At 40.2% G+C, this 22,734-nt stretch overlaps 2 protein-coding genes across 2 annotated transcripts; one reads left to right on the top strand and one right to left on the bottom strand.

Moving 5' to 3' along the window:
• Nucleotides 1-2,344: 2,344 nt before the first annotated feature.
• On the top strand, nt 2,345-11,948 carry bgna (biglycan a). Its single transcript, XM_048241312.1, has 8 exons — nt 2,345-2,585; nt 5,455-5,726; nt 8,684-8,796; nt 8,919-9,132; nt 9,486-9,596; nt 9,784-9,877; nt 10,307-10,445; nt 10,938-11,948. Exons 2-8 carry the CDS (start codon nt 5,486-5,488, stop codon nt 11,133-11,135), a joined length of 1,110 nt encoding a protein of 369 aa, XP_048097269.1. The 5' UTR covers nt 2,345-2,585; nt 5,455-5,485; the 3' UTR covers nt 11,136-11,948.
• Nucleotides 11,949-12,509: 561 nt separating this feature from the next.
• On the bottom strand, nt 12,510-18,643 carry LOC125293027 (beta-1,4-galactosyltransferase 5-like). Its single transcript, XM_048240642.1, has 6 exons — nt 18,542-18,643; nt 15,736-15,852; nt 15,260-15,300; nt 14,893-15,015; nt 13,779-13,880; nt 12,510-13,277 (listed from the first exon to the last, which is right to left on the bottom strand). Exons 1-6 carry the CDS (start codon nt 18,641-18,643, stop codon nt 13,163-13,165), a joined length of 600 nt encoding a protein of 199 aa, XP_048096599.1. The 3' UTR covers nt 12,510-13,162.
• Nucleotides 18,644-22,734: the final 4,091 nt, after the last annotated feature.

Genomic DNA, 22,734 nt, shown 5'->3' with positions numbered 1-22,734 from the left:
AGTGCGTGTGTGTTCATCATTAAGTTGGTATGTCAACAGTTAAGAAAACTCTTCCGCGTTGCACCAAGCCCTGAGGTAGAATCGCTTGTTTTTGACAAGTCAGCATAGCAAAAATATCCCTGAATAAGTCACACAGAGCCATAGGTCTTTCTAAGACATAGATCTTTCTAATTAGAATGACTGCAGTCAGAAACATGAGCTCTCTGATCCCTGGTTCAGATGTTGCTTCAAAGTAATTGGCATATTCAACTCAGCAGACATCCTCCCTATCATGTGGATTGCATGTGTACCTCCTGCCAACATGATGGCAACCTCTGCAGGCTGACGCCGGCCCTAACCTGCAGTGATTGGTTGAGGGTGGAGCTGATGAGCATGTGGCATGACTGGTGGAGGCAAGAGTGTCATAGAATCAGTTTTAATCATAGACTGTTCTATATATATGGACCCTTTCAACAATAAAAACAAAAACAATGCTTGAACATTCTATTTGGGCCCCAATCTACTTCCTCTACATTAAGATAACATATGGAATGTTAAAAAGGAAGTCTTGTGGGGCCAACTATGATGCTGATAATGGAACTCTTTTGAAAGGGTCTATAGTCTATGGTTTTAATGGCCAAGTATACTTACATACACAAGGAATTTGACTTCAGTAGGTGTTAATTCAACTCTATACATTCAACAAATAGACATGTAGTGGTATACATTCAGTAGACAAATAATATAATATATAATATAATTTATAATTTATAATTTAGTAATATAGACACACACTGTACAATAGAGACAGCAATGTACTGTAGGCACATATCAACATAATATACAAAAATACAAATATACAAATAAGGCATAATATCAAGACATATAGATGCTCTCTCTCTTTTGCTTGCTCTGTCTCTCTCTATCTATCTCTCTCTCTATCTATCTCTCTATCTCTTTCTATCTCTATCTCTTTCTATCTCTCTATCTCTTTCTCTCTTGCTCCCTCACCGTCTCTATCAATCTATATATCTCTTGTTCTCCCTCCCTTCCTCTCTCTCTCTCTCTGCACTCACAGAGACACACCACACAGTACACAGCAAGTTATTACACAACAGAGAGGCTCTATTTCTTATGAAGGTTGGATAAGCAACTAATAACAAACAAACTAGCCACTAAAATCATTTCTGTCCTTTGTCTTCTGTCTATTTATAGTGTCCCCCTGGTACACTGTGCACAACCTCCTGGATTACGTCTTGGTCTCAAGTTGACGACTACACATGGTGAAAATGATGTAAAATTATCAGTTGCAGGGTGAAGCAGCGTGAATGGTGGAGACAGCGAGTCCACGGGTGGATGTGGACAGAGTTGAGCATGAAACATATCATTACAGATTCGAGGAGAGGATAAAGTGTAGTCTGCGCACTGAGTAGGATTTCATTATTCTCGGGGACAGTGCTGGCAAGGGGCTCTCTCTGGTCGCGCTATTTCTGGTAAATGCTGTATTTCCCTTAAAGTGGCAAGGCGAACCCACAAAATGTTTTATTTTGGACATCACAGCAGGGAAACATCCAGTTCTGCTCCACTGTTTTGGAGCCCTGCTTCCCAACTGCTACTGAATCCCTATGCAGTGGCAATTCACAGCCTGTGCACGTGTGCTATTTGTTATACAACTCTCAGTGGCCCATACATGCTTCTAAAATATTCATTAATTAGAGGTTAAAAAGAGACCAATGCCGTGTCATGACCATAATGCATTGCAATTAATAACCCACTCAATAGCCTACAGTGTATTCATCAATCAGAGGGAGAACGCAAGGAGAGCTGGAACAAAAAGGGGAAAAGACTGTGTTTGAATGATCCATACACATTCACATCAAGTAGCATCTGTCGAACAGTCAGGGAACAGGCAGAACAGCGGACTACAGCAACACAACATGACAGTAATTATGTACTGACATGTACTACTACTACCTCTACTACTATTATAAATAATAATAATAATAATAATAATAATAATAATAATCTTTACTTATATACCACTTTTCAAAAATCAAGTTACAAAGTGCTGTACCACTCTGGTAAAAGTACAAAAAGACTATAGACATTGAATGAATGAAATCAATTGAAATAGTCCCTTTCATTTACTCGACAGCTAAGCCCATCTATTTCATTTCTCTTCCAGCAGACGCTTCGCAGACAGACATTCAAGTGTGCCAGTTACTCACACGCGCATGCACACTCTCTTTCTCTCTGTCACACTCCCTCCCTTCCCCTCTCTCTCTCTCTTTCTCTCTCTCTCTCTCACCCTCTCTCTTTCTCTCTCACACACACACACACAAACACACACATATGCACACACAACCAGTGATGGTGAAAGGGGGTATGGACCATTTTTGGGACATTTAAGAGCTTGTCTCGGTACAGTTCTCTGGTGGTTCTCAGTAGCAGCACTTTGAAGTCCTTTGACTCTGCGGGCAGATTCGGACTCATGGAATAACCATCCAACAGAATGAGAATATTACATATTTAGCAAGCCATCACATACATACTAACGGAAATCTCCTTTTCAAATTACTTCTCGGGAAACTGCAAATATTCACAAGGTATGTTTTTTTTTTCATTGTCATACATTTTTAATTCATTAAAACAAAGTGGAAAGGTCTACTTTTGTGCTCTCAGTCACCTGTTGCTCATCTTCCTTGGAACTTGGTCATAGACCAGACAGGGATACAATTTTGTTGTACTGACTCTGCTCTGTATATTGACAATAAACTGAACTGGATTTTTTTGGTGACTGACATTGAGTTGAACACTGACTTTTGTATTATAACGTTATCTCTTCATTTTACTGTAATCAATATTTCAGTTTACAAAACAAAAGTGTATTTATACAGTATGTAGGCTAATGCCATGCAGTATATCTTATCATATCTTATGTTATCACCAAACACTTAAAATATTTTCAAGACAAACTATGTGCCTTTATGATAAACAATTAGAAACATTTCATGTATCATTCATTTCCTGAGAGTGCCAAATAATCTGCCAAAACAGCTATGTGAAATGGTCTTTATTTATGCACCTGAGAGATGAAAATGATGTCTAGACGGACTGCTGAATATAGACATGATTACATACCAGATCCAGCCAAATAAACTGATGTGTCATGCCTCAGTGAGATTCTGTCAAGCGACAATAACAGTGTCAGGTAAACCTGCTACCTTCTGTTAGATGACCAGACCACAAGATGGACAATTACATCCTACATCTTACAATTACATCAGACAGAAACACAAATATTTCTACTGCTACACAGAGACTGAGGTCACATTACAAACACATGATGTTCCTGTCCCATAAAGGTACCCTTCAATTACACTCAGCCTTTAATAGAGATGCTAAGGGACACAGAGAGATGACAAAACACATCCACACTCAGACAAAAACAATAATGTTACACCCTAGGCTAGTGCATGTAGCCTATATTATTACATCTGAGAAATTCATACAACAAATGCGGCCCATTTTAGCCGTCCGAGCCCTCTCTCTCTCTCTCTCTCTCTCTCTCTCTCTCTCTCTCTCTGTCTACAGCGGTGCCTAGGTCTGAATGGCGAGGCGGTGGAGTCTGGGAGGCTCCAGAAAAACAATCTCTGAAAATGAGCCAACCCTGGGGCTGTGGTAAAGGGTGTGGGAGTAAATCTACTGAGAGAGAGAGAGAGAGAGAGAGAATGTGTGTGTGTTAGAGAGAGAGAGAAAAAAGAGAGAGAGTGTGTTTCAGAAAAAAAAAATGTCCATGTGTGTGAGTGAGAGGAAGAAAGATGGAGAAAGACTGAGGAGAGACCAAGACAGAGGGAAAGAGAGAGACGCAGAGACCAACAGAGAGGGAGAAATAGAAAAGTGGAGAGAGCAAAAGGGGTGCAGCAGTGTGGAGATGCAAACCACACGCAACACGTGGCAATGCAGGGCCCCAAACCTGCACTCCAGACAGTCACCACTCGCAGAGCAACACTACGCACCAATGTGCCACTTTTTGAAGTTGCTTTTATCAGGCAACTAGTTCAACATCTACAACTTCTGGTTCAACAACTTTTTAAAGTTACTTTAGTTCAAATTTAACAACAATATATAAAATTAATTTTGGTCGTTTATACCCGTTAAGTATTCTCGTAGTTATTCATTTGCTCCAGTTCTTCCTTTGGTCTAATGTGTTTTGATGATTCGTTTTGATGGTATATCATTATCATGTCATTCCCACCTGCCATCCAGGATATGCACTTCTGTCTTCAGGGCTGAAAAAAAAAGAAGCAGCAGGGTCTTGCTGACAATATCGCCAACAGTTTTCAAAGTTTTGCGGGTCTTTTAAGTAGCTAGCTCTGTATTTTTAGACCAAAATTCGGATAGTGCTGTGACAAAAACAAAAAACAAAACAAAAACACTGAGTTCTGTGGGTCTGTCCATACTTTAAAAACTGAGGGCAGGAGATCATATTAGGCTTATTATTTTTTTTCTACGAGTTGCTTTCAGTGGTGATAGGAATGTACTGTATATCTGACCAGTTCCTTCAAAGAGGTTGAGGCTGCTATGATGGTTTTGGGCATTTTATGGACAGCTGCTAAGAAATAGAGCTATTTTTACATCTGGCATCCCTTCAGCAATGGGGCATATGCTGGGTGGACAGTGTGAAAAAAGTCAGAATGGCAAAAACTGAATTCCTTTCACATCATTTTGGGGCTATTAAAATGTAACAGAATCAAGAGCTGTGTTGATGCTATGAATTTTACAAATGTCAGTCACCTAAGGAATACCTCGCACCTAAAGATATGCTCCGTCATTGTTGGATGTCCATGTCACCAGTAGTCAGTCATACAATTCAATTTTATTGTATTCATTGTGTTATTTATGACAGTTTTGGACCGTTGCCATAGCACACACACAAGCCAATGGCAAGGTTGCCGTGGCTTAATGACTGGTGATGGATTTGCGAGGCTAGCCATGTGTGTGTTTTAATGGGGACATGCAGTGACGGGCTCAACCACAGTCAAAATGCAAAGGCACAGTGGCACTTATGGTTTCTGCCTTTGAGAGAGAGTGGACTGACACATGCTTTTGCACAACGGCACAAAGCGCACATCTGGCTGTGTCTCCTTTGTGTACATCCACTGGATAAACATATATATAAAGTGCACATACATCCAGAGGTTGTGCTATGGTTCTGCATAGGTTTTGTCATACACATAGACCAACATCCAATAGTAATACCTTTTATGCAACGTCTGTACTGTACATCTGGGACTGCACCTTTCATCTCGCCATGACTTCATGGCTTTAGCCATGACTTTGAATAAAGCCCATCTGTTGGAACATTCAGCTCACTGTCTAGTAAAGCGTTAATTTGCCCTCTTATAAAAATGATACCAGTGTTTATTCAGCCAGCGCTATAAATTCTCCTCTTTGCTACTGTGCCCTTCACAGGAACTCCAGCCCAGCTGTGCGCTCACCGGTCATGCTGCCCTTCACCGTGATCACGTTGCTCCTCTGCTCTGTCCACTGGTCCACGGGCCTCCCCTTCGAGCAGAGGGGGTTCTGGGACTTCGGGAAGGAGTTTGACGTGCAGGACCTGCTGATGATGATGAGGGACGAGGAGGACGGGTCGGCCATCGGCCCGGTGGATCCAGAGGAGCTGCCGGGCGGCTGTCCCTTCGGCTGTCAGTGCAGCATGCGCGTGGTGCAGTGCTCCGACCAAAGTGAGCAGAACTGGAACCGGGACCAGAACTAGAACCCATGTCCAGTGCCCAACCCAGATTCAGTTTAGAGAACCAGACCGCACCTCTATAACCCAACCCAGATGCAGTTTAGAGAACCAGAACCCAGTTCTATAACCCAACCGAGATGCAGTTTAGAGAACCAGAACCATACCCCACCTCTATAATCCAACCCAGATACAATTTAGAGAACCAGAACCAGAACCCAGTTCTATAACCCAACCCAGAAGCATTTTAGAGAAAACAGAACCAGAACCCAACCCAGACCCTGTGTAGAGCAGCTCACTCTGACGCTGGTGAATCTGGCTATGATGTTGGTGCTGACATCTCACCAAATTGAGCAGACCCAAAAACTTGGCCAGAACCTAAACCAAAAGTAGTGGCTGACTCTGATACCGGTCCAGCCCTGACCTGGTAGCCAGAGCCTAAAATGAGATCGAGCAGCTGGTCACAGTGCTGGTATGGCCCTGATCTGACTCATCATAGCCTGATTCAGATCCAGATTAACTCTAGAAAAGGAGACACTCTGATACTGCACACACCCAAGCCAGAGATGGGAAGTAACAAAGTACAAATACTTCGTTACTGTACTCAAGTAGATTTTTCAGATATTTTTACTTTACTTTACTATTTATTTTTTAGGCAACTTTTTACTTTCTACTCCTTACATTTTACAAAACTGGCTCGTTACTTTAGTTTCAAATAATTTCAGTGGAGTTACCGTTATTATTTTTCGCGTCATCAATAGCTAATTGGATGGGAATATACGTTGCACTTGACGCACCACAAGATGACTTGACAGATTTGGGCGGCATTCATTAGCAGCAAATCATTGCAGCTTGATGGCAGTAACGTTAATGTTAGCACGTAGTATGTCTCAATAAAATGTAGTCAAAAATGCCCTCCTCCTCTCCTCACCTTTGGTGCTTCCCTAACTTCTAGCTGCAGTGTAGCCTATATCCTTAGCAATAAGTAGATGCAGCATATTGGGTCTTGTCTATAAATGGCCCAACAGGTTATAAGGGGAAGATTTAAAAACAGAGACTGGCACTCTTTCACTCAAGTAACATTTGTGTGGTCCAGGTACCGTTGCATAAAAAATGGTTGTCATTCACAAGACTACTTTTACTTTTATACTTTAAGTAAATTTCCAAGCCTGTACTTTGTTACTTTGACTTGAGTAAAGAAGTTAAATCAGTACTTCTACTTTTACCAGAGTATTTTTCAACACAAGTATTTGTACTTCTACTTGAGTACAGGAAGTGAGTACTTTTGCCATCTCTGACCCAAGCCTTCTTTCTGTAATCTACTTCTAATCTACTCAGGCCATTCGGTGGCAGTTCATTCAAACAGACAAGCATGAGATAGATTCCATGAAACTTAGAGACTCTCACACACTGTTTTTCTTGCAAATCTCTAAACAGTTTTGATTCTTCGACTTTCCTCGGGTTACAGGTGGAAAAATGGTCAGAGGAAGGTTGAAGGACAGAAACTTCTATAAATTAAATTAATATTGGCAAAAGATATAGTGTGCGGGAGTCTCTAAATTCCATGACTGTCTACTTCAGGTCATCTCGGACGCATCTATGCAGAAGAAAAAGTATAGAAAGTGCGTAAAAGTCTTAAATTCAGATGAAATAGCAACACAGACGCAGCGCAGACAACAACAGGAGGCAGTGATTACTGTACAAATCCATCCCTTTAAGGGCGGCCCCATAAGAGCCACTCCATCCCTCTCATATCCTACTGCGTATCCTTTAATTCACTCCAGTTTAACATCTGTGAAAGATCAGAGACCGCCCCATCATTGATTCGATGATTATCTTTTTATATTATATTTTCATCTGTGAAGTGAGCTGTGCAATGGAAAGAGATACTATTTCAGTTCACAGAACGGCAGAGGACTGTACGTGAGAAATGGAAATGTGAAATGTTATCTTTGTATTAACTGGATGAAGGAGCTATAACAGAAATAGTGTTGGACTAGCATTACTGTTTCCTACTTACACAAAAGCCTCAGGCATACTTGACAGGTCTGTATTATGGCTGTTACATCATTTAATTGTCAAAGTGATTACATCAGCACTCTGGGATTGTAAAACTAAAACATGTAAGGTATCTTGGAAGTAGAAACCCTCACATAAATGAACCCCAAGAGAGGCATTCAGTGATAAAGCATCATAAAGCAAACTGGCATATTCAGCTCTCTTCATGTCCAGGATTCAGATTTCTCAGGATATTTTATCACAGAGCCCAGTCATATTGTTTTCTTTTTATAGAAACCAAAGAGGCAACTTATTTAGCTGAAGACTTCAGAATGGAAAGAATATCCCACTAAACACTGCTTTGGGCGTACTGCTTTTCTTGAAAAAAAAATAAACCCAAAACAAACAAAAAAACAGGATGGTTGCAGTCCAGGACCAGATACACTGACCCACAGCCAGTTAACTGTTATTCCTCGAAAGAGTGCTTTTGTCCCCTATAATTTATTAACTGTAATGGAGGTGCATTTGTCTTTCCGTCTTCCATGTCGCTGTGCCACGTGGACCCGTGGTCATCTGTGTGCATCTTAATTACATGGGAGACCGCTGAGCTACCCAGGCTGTGAGAGGAAGCACTTTAGACTCCCGCCTCTCCAGAACTTCTAAACATTTCCCAAATTACATACTGTGACAACTTTTTTCCCCCCAAACGGCGGAAAAGAACACCTACTAAAGTGTTTGGACCTATTGAAAACAACATTTTTAAAGGCAAATGCTGCATTAACAGAACACATTGGACTCTAAACCATTTTGGTTGCCCTTCATTATTTGATATAAGTTTAGTATACAGAAAACTGTCAAATGAATCACAAAAAATTATAAATATTGTGAAAGGTATGTACACAGTAATTAAGATATCCATCGACATACCTCCCTACCTACCTATCCTCTGCCCAGATCTGTATGCTGTTCCCCAGGATATTCCCACTGACACACGTCTCCTGGACCTCCAGGGCAACAAAATCACTGAGATCAGAGAAAATGACTTCAAAGGCCTTTATAGCCTTTACGTGAGAACCACACAAATACACACACACTCTCACACACACTCTCTCATACACTGACACACACCCACACGCACATGCACATTGTCCATTGTTCTTTCTTCTGTCATGTGTCCCCCTCCAAACAGGCGTTGGTTCTGGTGAATAACCGGATCTCAAGGGTGCACCCTCGAGCCTTCCTGCCCCTGGGCCGCCTGCAGAAGCTCTACTTCTCCCACAACCAGCTGCCCTCTGTCCCAAAAAACCTGCCCGCCTCACTGGTGGAGCTGCGTATCCATGACAACCTCATCAAGAGGGTGGTGGCCGGAACCTTCTCTGCGCTGGGTACCATGAACTGCATTGGTAAGACCCCTACTCCTCCTTATTGCACAGTTCCACCATGTCAGATGATATGCTTGCTTTTGACATAAATTAGGATTTGAATAGCATTAACATTCTTCTGTGCATTTGTATCTTTATCACAACAATTTTGCATTATAGCTGAGTCATGTTGTGATCACACACACACACACACACACACACACACACACACACACACAGATCATTTTTTTTTTTTTTTTCCACTTTTATTTGTAAAGAGTTGGGTCGGAACCCCCTTCGGAATAGCAGATTGGAGCCAGGAGCCTTTGCTGGCCTAAAACACACACACACACACAGATAATTTTGTAACTTTTTTTCCACTTTTATTTGTAAAGAGTTGGGTCGGAACCCCCTTCAGAATAGCGGATTGGAGCCAGGAGCCTTTGCTGGCCTAAAACTGAACTTTCTGCGTATCTCTGAAGCCAAACTCACTGGCATACCCAAAGGTAAGTGTGACAAATAGTACTATAAATCTAAAAGTAAACCATTGTTTGTGTCATTAGGTCATTCATGCACTGACCATGAATTTGTGTTTTAATTAACACAAATAACACACATTTTTAAAACACACATTTTAATTAACACAAATAAAAAACATTTATTTTGTTTTAATTAATTTGGTGTCTCCCACAGACCTCCCTGAAAACCTTCGCGAGCTCCACTTGGATCAAAATCAGATTCAGGCCATCGAGCTGGTGGACCTTAGTCAGTACAGAGACCTTTACAGGTATAAGGTCATTTCCTATAACCTTAGGAACTAACTGTTTGGGGGGAGAAACCCATTGTTTTGGTTTCAACTTGCTGTAGGAGGATTAGGTCTTAGTGACAGTCTTGGTGTCTGCAAAAGAAGGCCTTCATAACCTCTGCTAAACCCCTCTGCCTTGTTCCAGAGCCTTATAAGGCTCTGCCTTGGTGTTGATAATACTGCCCTCTAGTGGCGGCTCTGTAAACTAAAATGCAGTTATACATATCACATTAGCCTAACATTACATTTCAATAACACACATGGTAAAACGCATATTATGTTTTTATATGTACATGTAATATTACATATATGTGTAATATATGTATTATTAATAATGTTATTATTATTATTATTATTATTGTTATTATGGCACACTTGTCATACATACATTGCATTGTCTCATTATGTTAGACTGGGCCTTAGCCACAATCACATCCGTCACATTGAGCATGGTAGCCTGGCATATGTCCCCAACCTGAGAGAGATTCACCTGGACAACAACCGCCTGAGTAAAGTCCCTGCTGGTCTGCCTCATATGAAATACCTACAGGTGAGTCACTGAATAGGTATCACTTAAAGAGAGAGTCCATCCCTGCACTCTGCATTGTACCTGTAGTGTGGAGATGCGGTCAGCCATATACTGTATACTGTCAGCCATATGTACTGTATACTGTCTACTGTATATAAGTCAGATGTTCTCAAACTTAAGACTGCTGAGGCCCAATTTCAATTGTGAAAATCTTCCGTGGCCCACCCAAACCTAAGCCTGCATTAGTTGAACTAGTTATCTGCATAAAAACAACTAAGTGTTCCTATACCCGAACAGCAATTCCCTATGGCTATTTTACAAGTGATAAGACCTGCTCATAGTGTGGCAGAAGTACTTTTGAATTTGAACTATTAAATCATTTACTTTGACAGTTCTTCAACCAAAATTACGAAATTGAAGATAATAATAATAATTTACCCTATAGTTTGTTAGCCACCTCTGTTACCAGATTTCTTTATCATTCTGCCCTGTGTTATATGTCTTTTTCATTAGGTTGTCTACCTCCATTCCAACAACATCAGTGAGGTTGGCATCAACGACTTTTGCCCCACAGGCTTTGGGATGAAGAAGACATTCTACAATGGCATCAGTCTGTTTGATAACCCGATCAACTATTGGGAGGTGCAACCCGCCACCTTCCGGTGTGTGTCCGATCGAAATGCCATTCACTTTGGCAACCACAAGAAATAGAGCAACTCAGGAACCTCGCCATGGAAAAATACTTTGAAATCTAAATGAAGTGGAATGAATATTAAAAAGAAATCCACATGAGGGTTTGCAGTGGTTATTTGAATTAGTATTTGAAATAAAATGGCTGAAAGAATACATGGAATATGTGGTTAAATGGGAACAGAGGCAATAACAGGAGAGGTGCCTCTAAGAGAGACAGGAGAGGAGGGGGGTGTTTGTTTTTATCTCTGTTGACAAGAAGACCATTGAACTTTTAAGGTTTTAAGTAACACAGTTAATGGTCAGAGGGTAAAATGGATGGAGGTCTATCAATACAAATTGTAATAGGTAGTTCAACTTCAGTCTTGTTATTTTTTCTTTTCTATTTTTCACAGTAAATGAACAGCATTGAAAAATGGTTGCTATGATTTTGACTGTTGTTATTGTTATTCAGTTGTTGTGATAACCATGATGAGGAGTCATGGCTTGTATACAAAATTGCTTTAAAAATAGATGTAATTTATGTTTTGTTTTAGGGTTAGCAGATTGATTGAGAAAATTGATTGACATTTTCAGTCATTCATGTATTCTATTGGATAAACTATAACATTCAATCTAGTAATTCGGGTTTCCAGACATAGAGGCGTTTTATGTACATTATGTGTTGTTGTATGTGGACATTGGGACATATTGGATACACCTAAATTGGATGGTGTGCAAATCCAGGTGCTATGCAGGCCTACTTTTTCTGCGTATATGTCTGTAATTATGTAATGTTGTCACTAATGATACATTTCTTGAAAAGCATTAAAGAATGAAGAACTCACATAGAAATACTAGGTTTAATTTCTGAATGTATTTGTTTTTGTTGTGAAGACAACAAAAAAGGTTGTGAAGAAAAATTTACACTGTAAAAAAAGAAAAGTCAGGGCTGTCCAATTTATCAACCCATATTACATTACAAGTACATAAAACAGTCTAGTTTTGAACGAAACACAACCTTATTGTGTTTAAATGTTCATTCCAACTGAGTAATACATTTGTCTAAGTGAATCACGTAAGGTAAGCGACGCGTATATACTGAAGCAAAAAGGAAAAGAGGGTTTGTAACAGTTACTATACTGTACAAAACATGAAATTGAACAAACTCATGTTTGTTTTTCAAACACAATGTGATTAAATTGAACTGAGATATTTTGCCACAGTAATGGATTTATCCAACAGAATCATGTAAGATCAATGTGAAGCACTTAAGAACCAGTAAGGCAAATTAATGCATGGGATGCCTTGGTGTCACCATTTCATTGTGTTCCATGAGTCTTTGCAAGAACACTGAGATAATCACACAGCTAACAGTATTGCCAAAAGTTTTAACATTAGTTTTCTTAAAGAGGGTCATGCTTAGAGACCAGAAGAAGAAGGTATTGAGCATGCACAAAGTATCAGTGGTTTTATAGCACTCGTTTCAACCTCAATAAACGCTTTTGAAATACTATGGCACAACATATTCATGTTTCATTCTAAGATTTCATCTTGAAGTCTTACATATCAAAGTTATCTTTCTTTAACATTGCTGTTGCAATATCTGAATGCCTGCTCTCAACACATGCCACCTGTATAACACAATCATGTTGAAATTCCATGAATATTTCATTTAGGCCTAAGCCTAATCAATTTAATTGGAATTACTTGATCAAATTGGGTTATCACAGCATGAATCAATTTTGTAAACAGAAAGAGAAATGCTGGACTAATTCTAGATATTTCATTCATAAAAAGTATATATACGATATACTTCATGTGCAACCGATGTACACAATAAAATCAAGTAAATCCAGCGATTTATTTTGTTCAGTGTAGTTTTGAACCTATTGTATACAAGTGGTTCTCAGAGTGAGGTTCGGGGATCCCTGGGTCTGCAACCTGGAGGCATATCTAATATAATATATAACATAATTTGCTTGGTCTCTGTGCCTCTGAGTCCAGGCCAGTAGGGTAACAGCAGATTACAGTGCATCAGTCAGAGTTCCCAAAGTCCCAGCTGAGATTCACTGTACTGTAATGTTAGTGTACAGAGGCCTTCGCACCACTAGAGGGGAGTAGTGCAAGTTGTTTAGGCCATCCACCACCTGCATCTCCTTAGATTTCCTGAGTAGAGAGTATCTGTGGAAAAAGGATAATATGTAATAATAGTAAGTACTGTATGTGATATTGCATATTGTTACATAGGTTGTTACACTGTACTTCATTATGTAGAGTGTATATACTGCATAGCTACGAATCAGAGGAAAAGGTTGGTGCACAAACAGTCCTTTTTTATAGCCTTCCGTTACACATAAAGTTATTTGTCTGCAGAGACCCTCTCCACAGCATTACTGAAGTGTAATAATATTTTAAGCGATTTACTTTGGCGTGACAAATTGTCCCACAAGGCTATATGTCTAAAGGCTATATCACTTTATGCTATTTCGTTGCAATTGCATATTCCAGTCTTACTCATAACTACTCTGATTAATGTTGTTAACATCCCCAATGACAGTTTATACTAGTTATCATTTAAAAATAGACCCTAGTTGTTGTTAGATCGACCGGACCAAAGGAACAGCCTTGGCAGCACAACAGCGACCTGAGGCAACCCTCAGGTGTGGTGTAACCTGTGGTTACCTGCCGAGAAACTGCACCTCCCCATGGTGATGGTGAGGGATGGACGTGTAATGACCAACATCCCCTTGAGGACGGCTCACTGAGTAACCAGCATTGTGTACCCTGCAAATAAAGATGAGATTCAAGAAAGATGAGATATCATACCAATATTCACACATGCAAAAAAGCACAAACTGTAGCTACTGTTCATTTGTTTTAGACATAGTGTAGGCCCTATTCTCTGACTGAAAGTACACATAAATTGTGCATTTACTTAACAGTATTTACAAAATGTTCCTGGGAGTAATACCGCTGGACAGCCGCAAAGTTTGGGGCTAAGCCCCAGATGTTTTCAACTCTTGGTGGTGCACCTGGCTGCATTCCACTGCATTTTTGGGCTCCAGCCACCAGCATCACATCACTCCAGCATCACATAACTTGCAGTATTACTCAACGTACATGACACAAAGCATAAATTATACATGTACTTCAAGACACTGCATCACACATTTCCCAACATACTCAAGGGCAACACAGCATCTACATGACAGAAGTTGCAGCTTGTTACGGCCGGCTCAAATGCTGCAACATAATATGGAGACGGACATCAGAGTTTATCAAAAATATTGTATATAATTGCAATAAAGACGCATACATTCTAAAATCTAGCGGTTCCGCATAAAACACATGTCCATATAAGGACATACACACATACACTACAGTATGGATGCACACACACACGAGCAGTGCAAATGAAGTTCTGAATTCTTTTTATGAGCGAACCACAATTATGCAAGTACGAGCATAAGGAATAGGGACGCAGATAGAGTCAGTCCACCTCAGTCAGGCTCACTCTCAGTCAGTCTACCCTTGTTAGCCCCAAACCCCAGATTAGAGAATTTGATTCAGATAGAGAGCCTCACAGCCCTATGTTTCAAGCACGCGTGCACACACACACACACACACACACACACACACACACACACACACACACACACACACACACACAGGAGTAGCGATCTCAACTATGCTATGGGAGCCCCGTAGGCACCAGAGTGGTCAAAAAACACAACAATACTGTACATACATGTCTACATTACTCGCAGCTTTCACACACAAACAATACGAATGTTACCTGTTCCACATGTCATCATCCTCGCCCCCCCAGCCCCAGAAACCGTTAGCAAAGCCGTTAGGTCTGTAGAACTGATCCACTGTTAGACCACTCACTCCCCCAAAAAACTCCTCGTATAGAAGCCTATGGACAGGAAAGAAAACTGGTCAATTGTGAAAAGGTTTGGGAATACTAGATCTACCGCATAGTGGAACGTGACATGACCACCGCATAGTGTTGCCATCCATACTAGATCAAGGATGGGCAACTTTGATGGTGGGAGAGGCCACATTTTCGAATTGGCAAACTGAACATAAGTAAGTCACTTTGGATAAAAACGTCTGCGAAATTAATACATGTAAATGTAAATTCTTTATGCTACACTCACATATAATAATACTTGTCTAGCTTCACAGTGTAGTGATGATACTGATGACACAATGATGATGACTAACTGTTGTGTTGTAGGTAGAGACAAGTACGAGTAAGGTCATTTCAAGGTCATGTCACAGCAAGGGCAGACACCGGCTGCTGATGAGGATGATAATGATGATGAGGATGAGGATGAGTAGCCTGGAAAGTTGTGGGTTCAATAACCCAACTTCCACCGCTGTGCCCTTGAGCAAGGCACATAACCCCAAGTTGCTCCTGGGACAATGGTTTTGTAATATAATTGACATATATAAGTCGCTTTGGATAAAAAGCATCTGCTAAATGAATAAATGTAAATGTAGTATTGATGTAAATGTAAGCGGTAGTAATGATAAAGTGCAGTGAAGGTCATGATGGTAATTATGATGATGTGGCATGGTGTGGCAAATGATGTGGCCTAATGATGATGGTCCCTATGGTGATGTGTTTAACCTGTTCAACAACGTAGAGGCCGAACTGCAGCCTCTGGCTCTGCAGCATGGGGACCAGGTGGTTAAGGAGGATGGGAAGATGTTCATGTCGGTTTCTGAAGGGAATCACAATGGCAACCTACAGAGAGGTGTGAGGTAGAGAGAAGGCAGGTAGATTCAGTCTTTTACATGTGAAGACACACACACACATACAGATGTATGTACACACACACACACACACAGACACAAACACACACATACAGAGATACAAACACACACACACACACACAGACACTCAAACAGACACAGACACTAAAGGATAACACAAGTACCCTTCACTGGAGGGGATTCCATTGGGACGACACAACTATGTCATGTCAGAATTGTAACAATATACTGTAAACTCAGACTTTCTCATCCAAACTCAATTCCTATAGAAGAGGCCATTTATATGATTTATATGATTAATATTTGAACTAGAGAACAGAACAAAGGTTTCTACATTAATTATGCAAATTGTAGCCAGTATAAGGTTAATAACACACAAGGGGGCAGGCTATAAATGGGCATGCATTTATTTTCTTCATAATTGTTTTCAGATGTTTTCTTTTATGTGTGTAGTACAGTACCACAGCTGTGTGGCATTTAGTTTCACATGAAACAGTTACTCCACAAAAAAGGAATGGAATGCTTGATGCCAGTTACCGTTTGAAATGTCTCTTTTTTTAATTAAGTAATGTTTAATAAACTGTGATAAATACAAGGGTGTGTTTTTTATTTACATACATGCAGTTGATATACAATGCATCTTATACACAGGGAGTTACTGCATAATAACAACCACCAATTCAGCCAATTTTTGATAACACACATAATCATGCAAATACACACACTGGTGGAGGTTCCACTGGAATGCTGGGGATTCCGGAGTGACCATGCCTCATTCTCTCATTATTGAAATACCTGGAATGACTGATGTACTGACAGACTATCTAAAGCCCTTTGTCTGACATAAAACCACCTGAACCTCTTCTGGGCAAAACACACTGCACAATGCACTGATACATACAGGAGTAGTGATCTCAGCTGTGTATTGTGGGAAAGGAAAGTCTGATGCACCACAGCAGACAGAAAATGCAACCAGACTCTGTTAGCAGATGTATTTGCTGTGAAACAAAGTTTAGGGTCCTTTTAAGGCCCATTTACACTTTATACAAGCGAGGATACGGAATAGCACAGGGAATAGAGAAATTAGGGAATAGGAACGCAGATAGAGAGCCTCTCAGTCAGTCCACCCTTGTTAGCGCCAAACCCCAGATTCCCAGATTAGGGAATTTGATTCAGATAGAGAGAGCCTCCCAGTCGGGTCAACCCTCTTGTACATCCTAAACCCTAAGGGACCTAAGGGACCCTCGCATCAGACACTGAAAGGTTCAAGCACGCACGCACACACACACACACACACACAGGAGTAGCGATCTCAACTGTGCTATGGGGAGCCCCAGGGTACCAGGAGTGGGACTACATGTCATCATCCTCCCCAGCCCCCCAGAAACCCTTCCTAGCCAAGCCGTTAGTTCTGTGGAACTGATCCACTGCATCCCTGTTCAGACTATCCAGCAAGGTAAATCCTTCCTTCTTTTTTTTACACACACACACACACACACTTACAGGTATATGGCCGTATCCAGTGTGCATACCACATGGACTACCATAATTTCCCGACTCTTCACCACACTGTAGCCTATATTAAATCCTACCTGTTGCCTTTCACCATCCACTTATTTAACTGCTGTCGCATCCTGTGATATGCCATCTCCTTTTCCCTCTTTCTTTTTCTATTTTTAGCCGCCGACAGCTTTTTTTTGCTGTATCCATCTTTTTCCATAGACGGCAACTGACTACTCGTAGGCCTACCTGCTCGCTCAGCCTCACGGCGCCCCCTCCCTCTTCTATGTCAAAATTCTATGACGGAATCTTATGAGATAGGGCGCCTACTCTAGCCTGTTAGTCCTCTAAAAAGTAACTCTAAATCATTTAAACATTGAAAAAATGTTTAAATGATTTAGAAATGCACAACAGTAGCTACATGTAGAAAATACCAAATATATTATTTATTTATTTTTACCATTGCTTTGCGCCGCATATAGCGCATACCCACTTTTTGCGCCACTGCTCACTGACGTCACGTTCACTTAATTAAAGGAGCCACACATAGGCCTAGGCTATATCTATTTTGTTTACTGTACCATTGAGGAATATTATGAGTTATGTCCATCATTAGTGGTAAAAGCGTAATGTCGGTCATGGTAATGGAACCGGTCACAGCAAACAGATAAATATCGGTTATCATTATCGGCCCTAAAATTCCATATTGGTGCATCCTTACTTGTCACTGTTGCTTGGCAACACAGCTAACAAGGATTAGCTAATTCGTTAAGACAAGACTTCACGACCATGTACATAAAACCTCTTTCAAAAACAGAAATTATGAGGGTAGCAAGGGTAGAGGAGAGTCTTGGCTGGGCAAGAGCAAATGGGTAAACTGGTCAAAACGTTAGCATTAGAGGAGCTGCATAATCATGCTAAATGAAGCACAATGCTTTACTGGGCACACACACTGTTTAAAAGCACACACTTAATATAGACTTGGAACAATGGTGTGGCGCACAGGTGCATAGATTGCTGTTGCGTAGTCTACCATATGCATACAGTAGATGGCTGTGCATACCACATTTATTCCTACAGGATTACACACACACACACACACACACATACTGTACACACACACACACACACACACACACATACACAACACTGGAGTTTACCCTCCAGCGTGGAGCACAGTCTCTAGGGCTCCAGTGTCCTTCAAGGCTAAAGTGATGAGCTCTAACCAGCAGACGCCTCTCCACCTCCGCCAATGCAACCATACTTGTGTTCACCGAGTTAGCGCCCTCTAACAATACACACACACACACACATACATACATACAGTACATACATACATTATATTATACTACATCACAGTATACTCACTACATCTAATTAGACTACACTACTGATTATATACTTTGTACATATATATATACTGTATATATATGTATGTACACAGTATATAATCAGTAGTGTAGTCTAATTAGATGTAGTGAGTATACTGTGATGTAGTCTAGTTAGCTGTAGTGGGTGTATTGAGTAGTCCTGTGAAACATGTAGACTACACCACTGTATATAGTCATTATATGGAGTTGCATCTCAAAAAATATATTTTTTTAAATTATTATTATTTAGAATATTGTGGAAAAGTCCATTGCACTGCCCAGACTGAGAGATTAAAGGCTCAGGAAATCATTGCCAGTGTTTGGACTTAGGACTGGAGCTAATTAGAGCTCATCTCAGATCAATATTTCTATATTATTCCATGAGCTGTAAACTGTAATCATCAAAATAATCAAAAATAAAGCAAAGAAGGCTTGAAATGTTTTACTTTTGTGTAATGAACGTTTCACTTTTTGGAATAAATTATGGGGGGGAAAAAAAACATTTCCTTGATATTCAAATTTTTGAGATGCACCAGTATGTCCCTATACCAGTAAGTATAATGTGTTGTACCATAATAGTGTACCATAATGTCCATATACTGCATCCTGTTGGGTTGGTACTCACAGATTATGTGTGAGCTCTCAGGACAGACATCGGAGGACGGTGAGGTTAGGTACTCAGGGGGCTCTGACAAGTCGGATGCTTTAAATTGAAGATCAAAACTGCCCACAGTGTTTTCTTCTGGCAGGAGCGATAAATGGTAAATGATAAGATATTAGGGTGAACTAATGACATTCATATTCTGTTCATCCAAAAAATGTGCTGCATCATGTTTACAGATTTGACATTTTGAGATAAAATAAGAGAGTTTTGGTGTGGTGTGACACTAGTTACAACAATTAATTGATCAATCGGTCTCCATTAAGTCTCATCTGGTTTGGGAATATTATAAGTGCATGATGACACCTAAGACCAATTAAGTTCAGTTCAGATTACAATAATTCAATTACATTCTACAAGGAAAATGCAGGAGGAACAGGTTAATTAATGAGTCACGGTTAAAAGGTGACAGGTGAATGAGACAACAGTTCTACAGTAAGATAAGCATGAGCTGCCTATTGGTTAGTAGTAATGAATGAATGGATGATGTGAACTACGAGTCTTCGCCTGGAACTGGAACTTTCGCTTAAGGTATCATTTTCACTAAAACTGACACTTCATACCTGTTGCACTGGTGTGTACACTGATGCTGCCTCCCATCATCCCAGTCCTCATCTGCTTTCTGAGTGCCATGGCTGTAAACCAGTACTCACTCACTAACACACACACACACATAGTTTCTTCATAAGTACACATGTATGTGTAGGTTTACGTGTATGTGTGTGTGTGTGTGTGTGTGTCCAGGGGCGCAGGAGGCACGGGGGACGTGGGGGATATGTCCCCCGCAGTGCAGATGGCCGTCGTCCCACTCACTTTTGATAAGGAAAAAAAGCCTTATAGGTACGCTAAATAAATAATAGCCTATAGGGTTTGTGCTAACTATGTAAAACTCCCCATTAACAGCATCACATCACTAACCACAGCCATCTACAGTACTGTAAGACTGCACAATCTCATATTCACTCTGTTGGATATCTGAAGCCAGTTTGTCTACTAACAACCATCATTAGAGATCGTTTAAGTTTGGAGCGCCATACTGGTAGGCTATCAAAAGCATAACATTTTCGGTTTGGTTTGGGATCTAATTTACTTTTGGACTGTTTGATTATATTGCTAAATGTTGGGACTGATGGGCACTGAACTCTGGGAGATATTTGATGGTTCACTGTTACTGTACTGTTTCATGCAGTTGAAAAAGTGTTGGGATTTCCACCGCTGTTTATTGCAAGACAAGGCAGCCATTCATTGAATAGGGGTTGTGCTGTAATAGAAACCTTTTTGCGTAGCCAAGTAGCCTAAATTGAGTTATTGTTTAATTATGCATGATTTAGTAGGCTACTTTTTATTAAATTCATAGGCTGGAATGCCTTGAGTCACGCAACAATTGTGTTTAAATGTAGTAGGCTTCAGCCTCTGGCAATTAGCTCGAAAGGGGCGGCAAGACAATGAGCTTGAGAACGTGTGTTGGAGATCCATGGTAGGAAAACGACTTCATTAATCCAACCAACAATATAATAAAATATTAAGAAGAGGTGTTATTTCATTGACTTAAATCGAAGCAATGTCTTCTAGTGCTGGTGGACTGATAGCAATTGTTGGTATGGTATAGGTAAATATGGGAACCTGCCTTTATTTGTCCGGCTATAAATAGAATCAATCCCGGGCATAATTTGAGGATTTATGGTAGCCTATCTCCTGCTCAACATGACATTAGCTGTTATGTTTATTGATAACAAACTCAATTAGCCTACTCATCAACTCATTTTCACTAGCCTAACCATAAAATACAAGTCTATAGGCCTACCCAAAGTTTTTGTTCTAAGACATTTATTTCAAACATAATTTCAAGACACAAATGGGATACTTCAGTTACCTTGGTGCATAAATCCCAGAGAGTAGGTTACCACACCCCAGAGTGATGGGCCTTTTTTACGCGTTCAGTGTGGGGTATAAACAAGCTGAGAATTTAGCGGTGTCACGTCTGCCTGTCACAGACATGGGGAGCTCTTTGAAGCTTGGTATAATGTGGTACAGTTACTACAGTAACAGTATTTGATTTTACTTCTTCTGTAATATATTTTTTTCAATTTTATAAATTCTTTGATTAAATGCTGTTGGAACAAATAGTAGTTGATTATAAAGGCAACTTTCTGTTGCAATTTTCTGTGTGTTCTGGACTGGTAACTTGTTAAGCCAACATGTTCTAACATTGCATACATATTAACTGCAGACACATAGTGGAGAGTTGATTTGGTTTATACCAGACAATTTAGGTACTGTAGGCCTAACTAGGCTATTTGATCATGTAGTCTATGTTTGGATCATAGGCATGATGATTCATTCATGGCTTCATAAAATATCAACATCATGTTGCTTTTAGAGTATTCTACCAATGGCCCAAGTAATAATAATAATAATAATAAGCTTTATTTGTATAGCACCTTTCATACACAGAATGCAGCTCAAAGTGCTTTACATTTGAAGCATGTAACACAATAATAGTCAGTCAGTCATTATCAATCACTTTTCTTCATTGCTGGGGCCGTTTATGATCCACTCAGCAACATATCAAAAATATAGAAGCAGAGCCAGATTGAATGGGTCAGTTTGGGAATTTAGCCAGGACACCGGGGATTCTCTTTACTCTTTATGATAAGCTCTATGGGATCTTTGATGACCACTGTGAGTCTCATCCAAAGGGATGTCTCATCTAAAGGAGTTTCTGTATTTCAAAATGTGCTCATTTGAGGGTGGTGGTAGTTTTGTTGGGGGAATGGGGAATGGGAAGAGGGAGGATATCACATAGGCAACACAGGAGTAATATCCTGCCATTCATTTTTGCAACAAGAGACAAGCGACCATTGCATCAACATCAACTAGCCAGGCTGAAATTAGAGCAGCAAAAGAATGGCAAATAGGTAATATGTCCAAGAGCATCATAGAGACAGATGGTCTGGCTGTGATGACCTTCTAAAGAAGCTCAGTCAGGGGCAAGTTTCCCAAAACCATAGTTGCTAACTAAGTTGGCAACTTTGTTGGTTGCAATGCAATTTCTCATTGCCAACCAACTAAGTTGCTAACAGGTTAGAAACTAAATGTATGGTTTTGGGAAACGCACCCAAGGATAGTCTACAATGTTAACTGTTCATGAGAATTCTGAATATTGAATCAGATTTTTCTGCATTTACTACTGTTGTTGAAGCCAACATTATACTCATGCTTCTGTTTAAGTATTTCTCTTGACTGAACACTGATGTTAAAGGTCTCAAACAGAAATAATTATGTGTATTAACATTCAGAATATGGATGTTATTTAATCCTT

Source organism: Alosa alosa, chromosome 4 (assembly GCF_017589495.1).
Source record: "Alosa alosa isolate M-15738 ecotype Scorff River chromosome 4, AALO_Geno_1.1, whole genome shotgun sequence".
NCBI lineage: Eukaryota > Metazoa > Chordata > Actinopteri > Clupeiformes > Clupeidae > Alosa > Alosa alosa.
The sequence above is the reverse complement of the archived record's forward strand: the minus strand, read 5'-3'. Positions and strand labels throughout refer to the sequence as shown.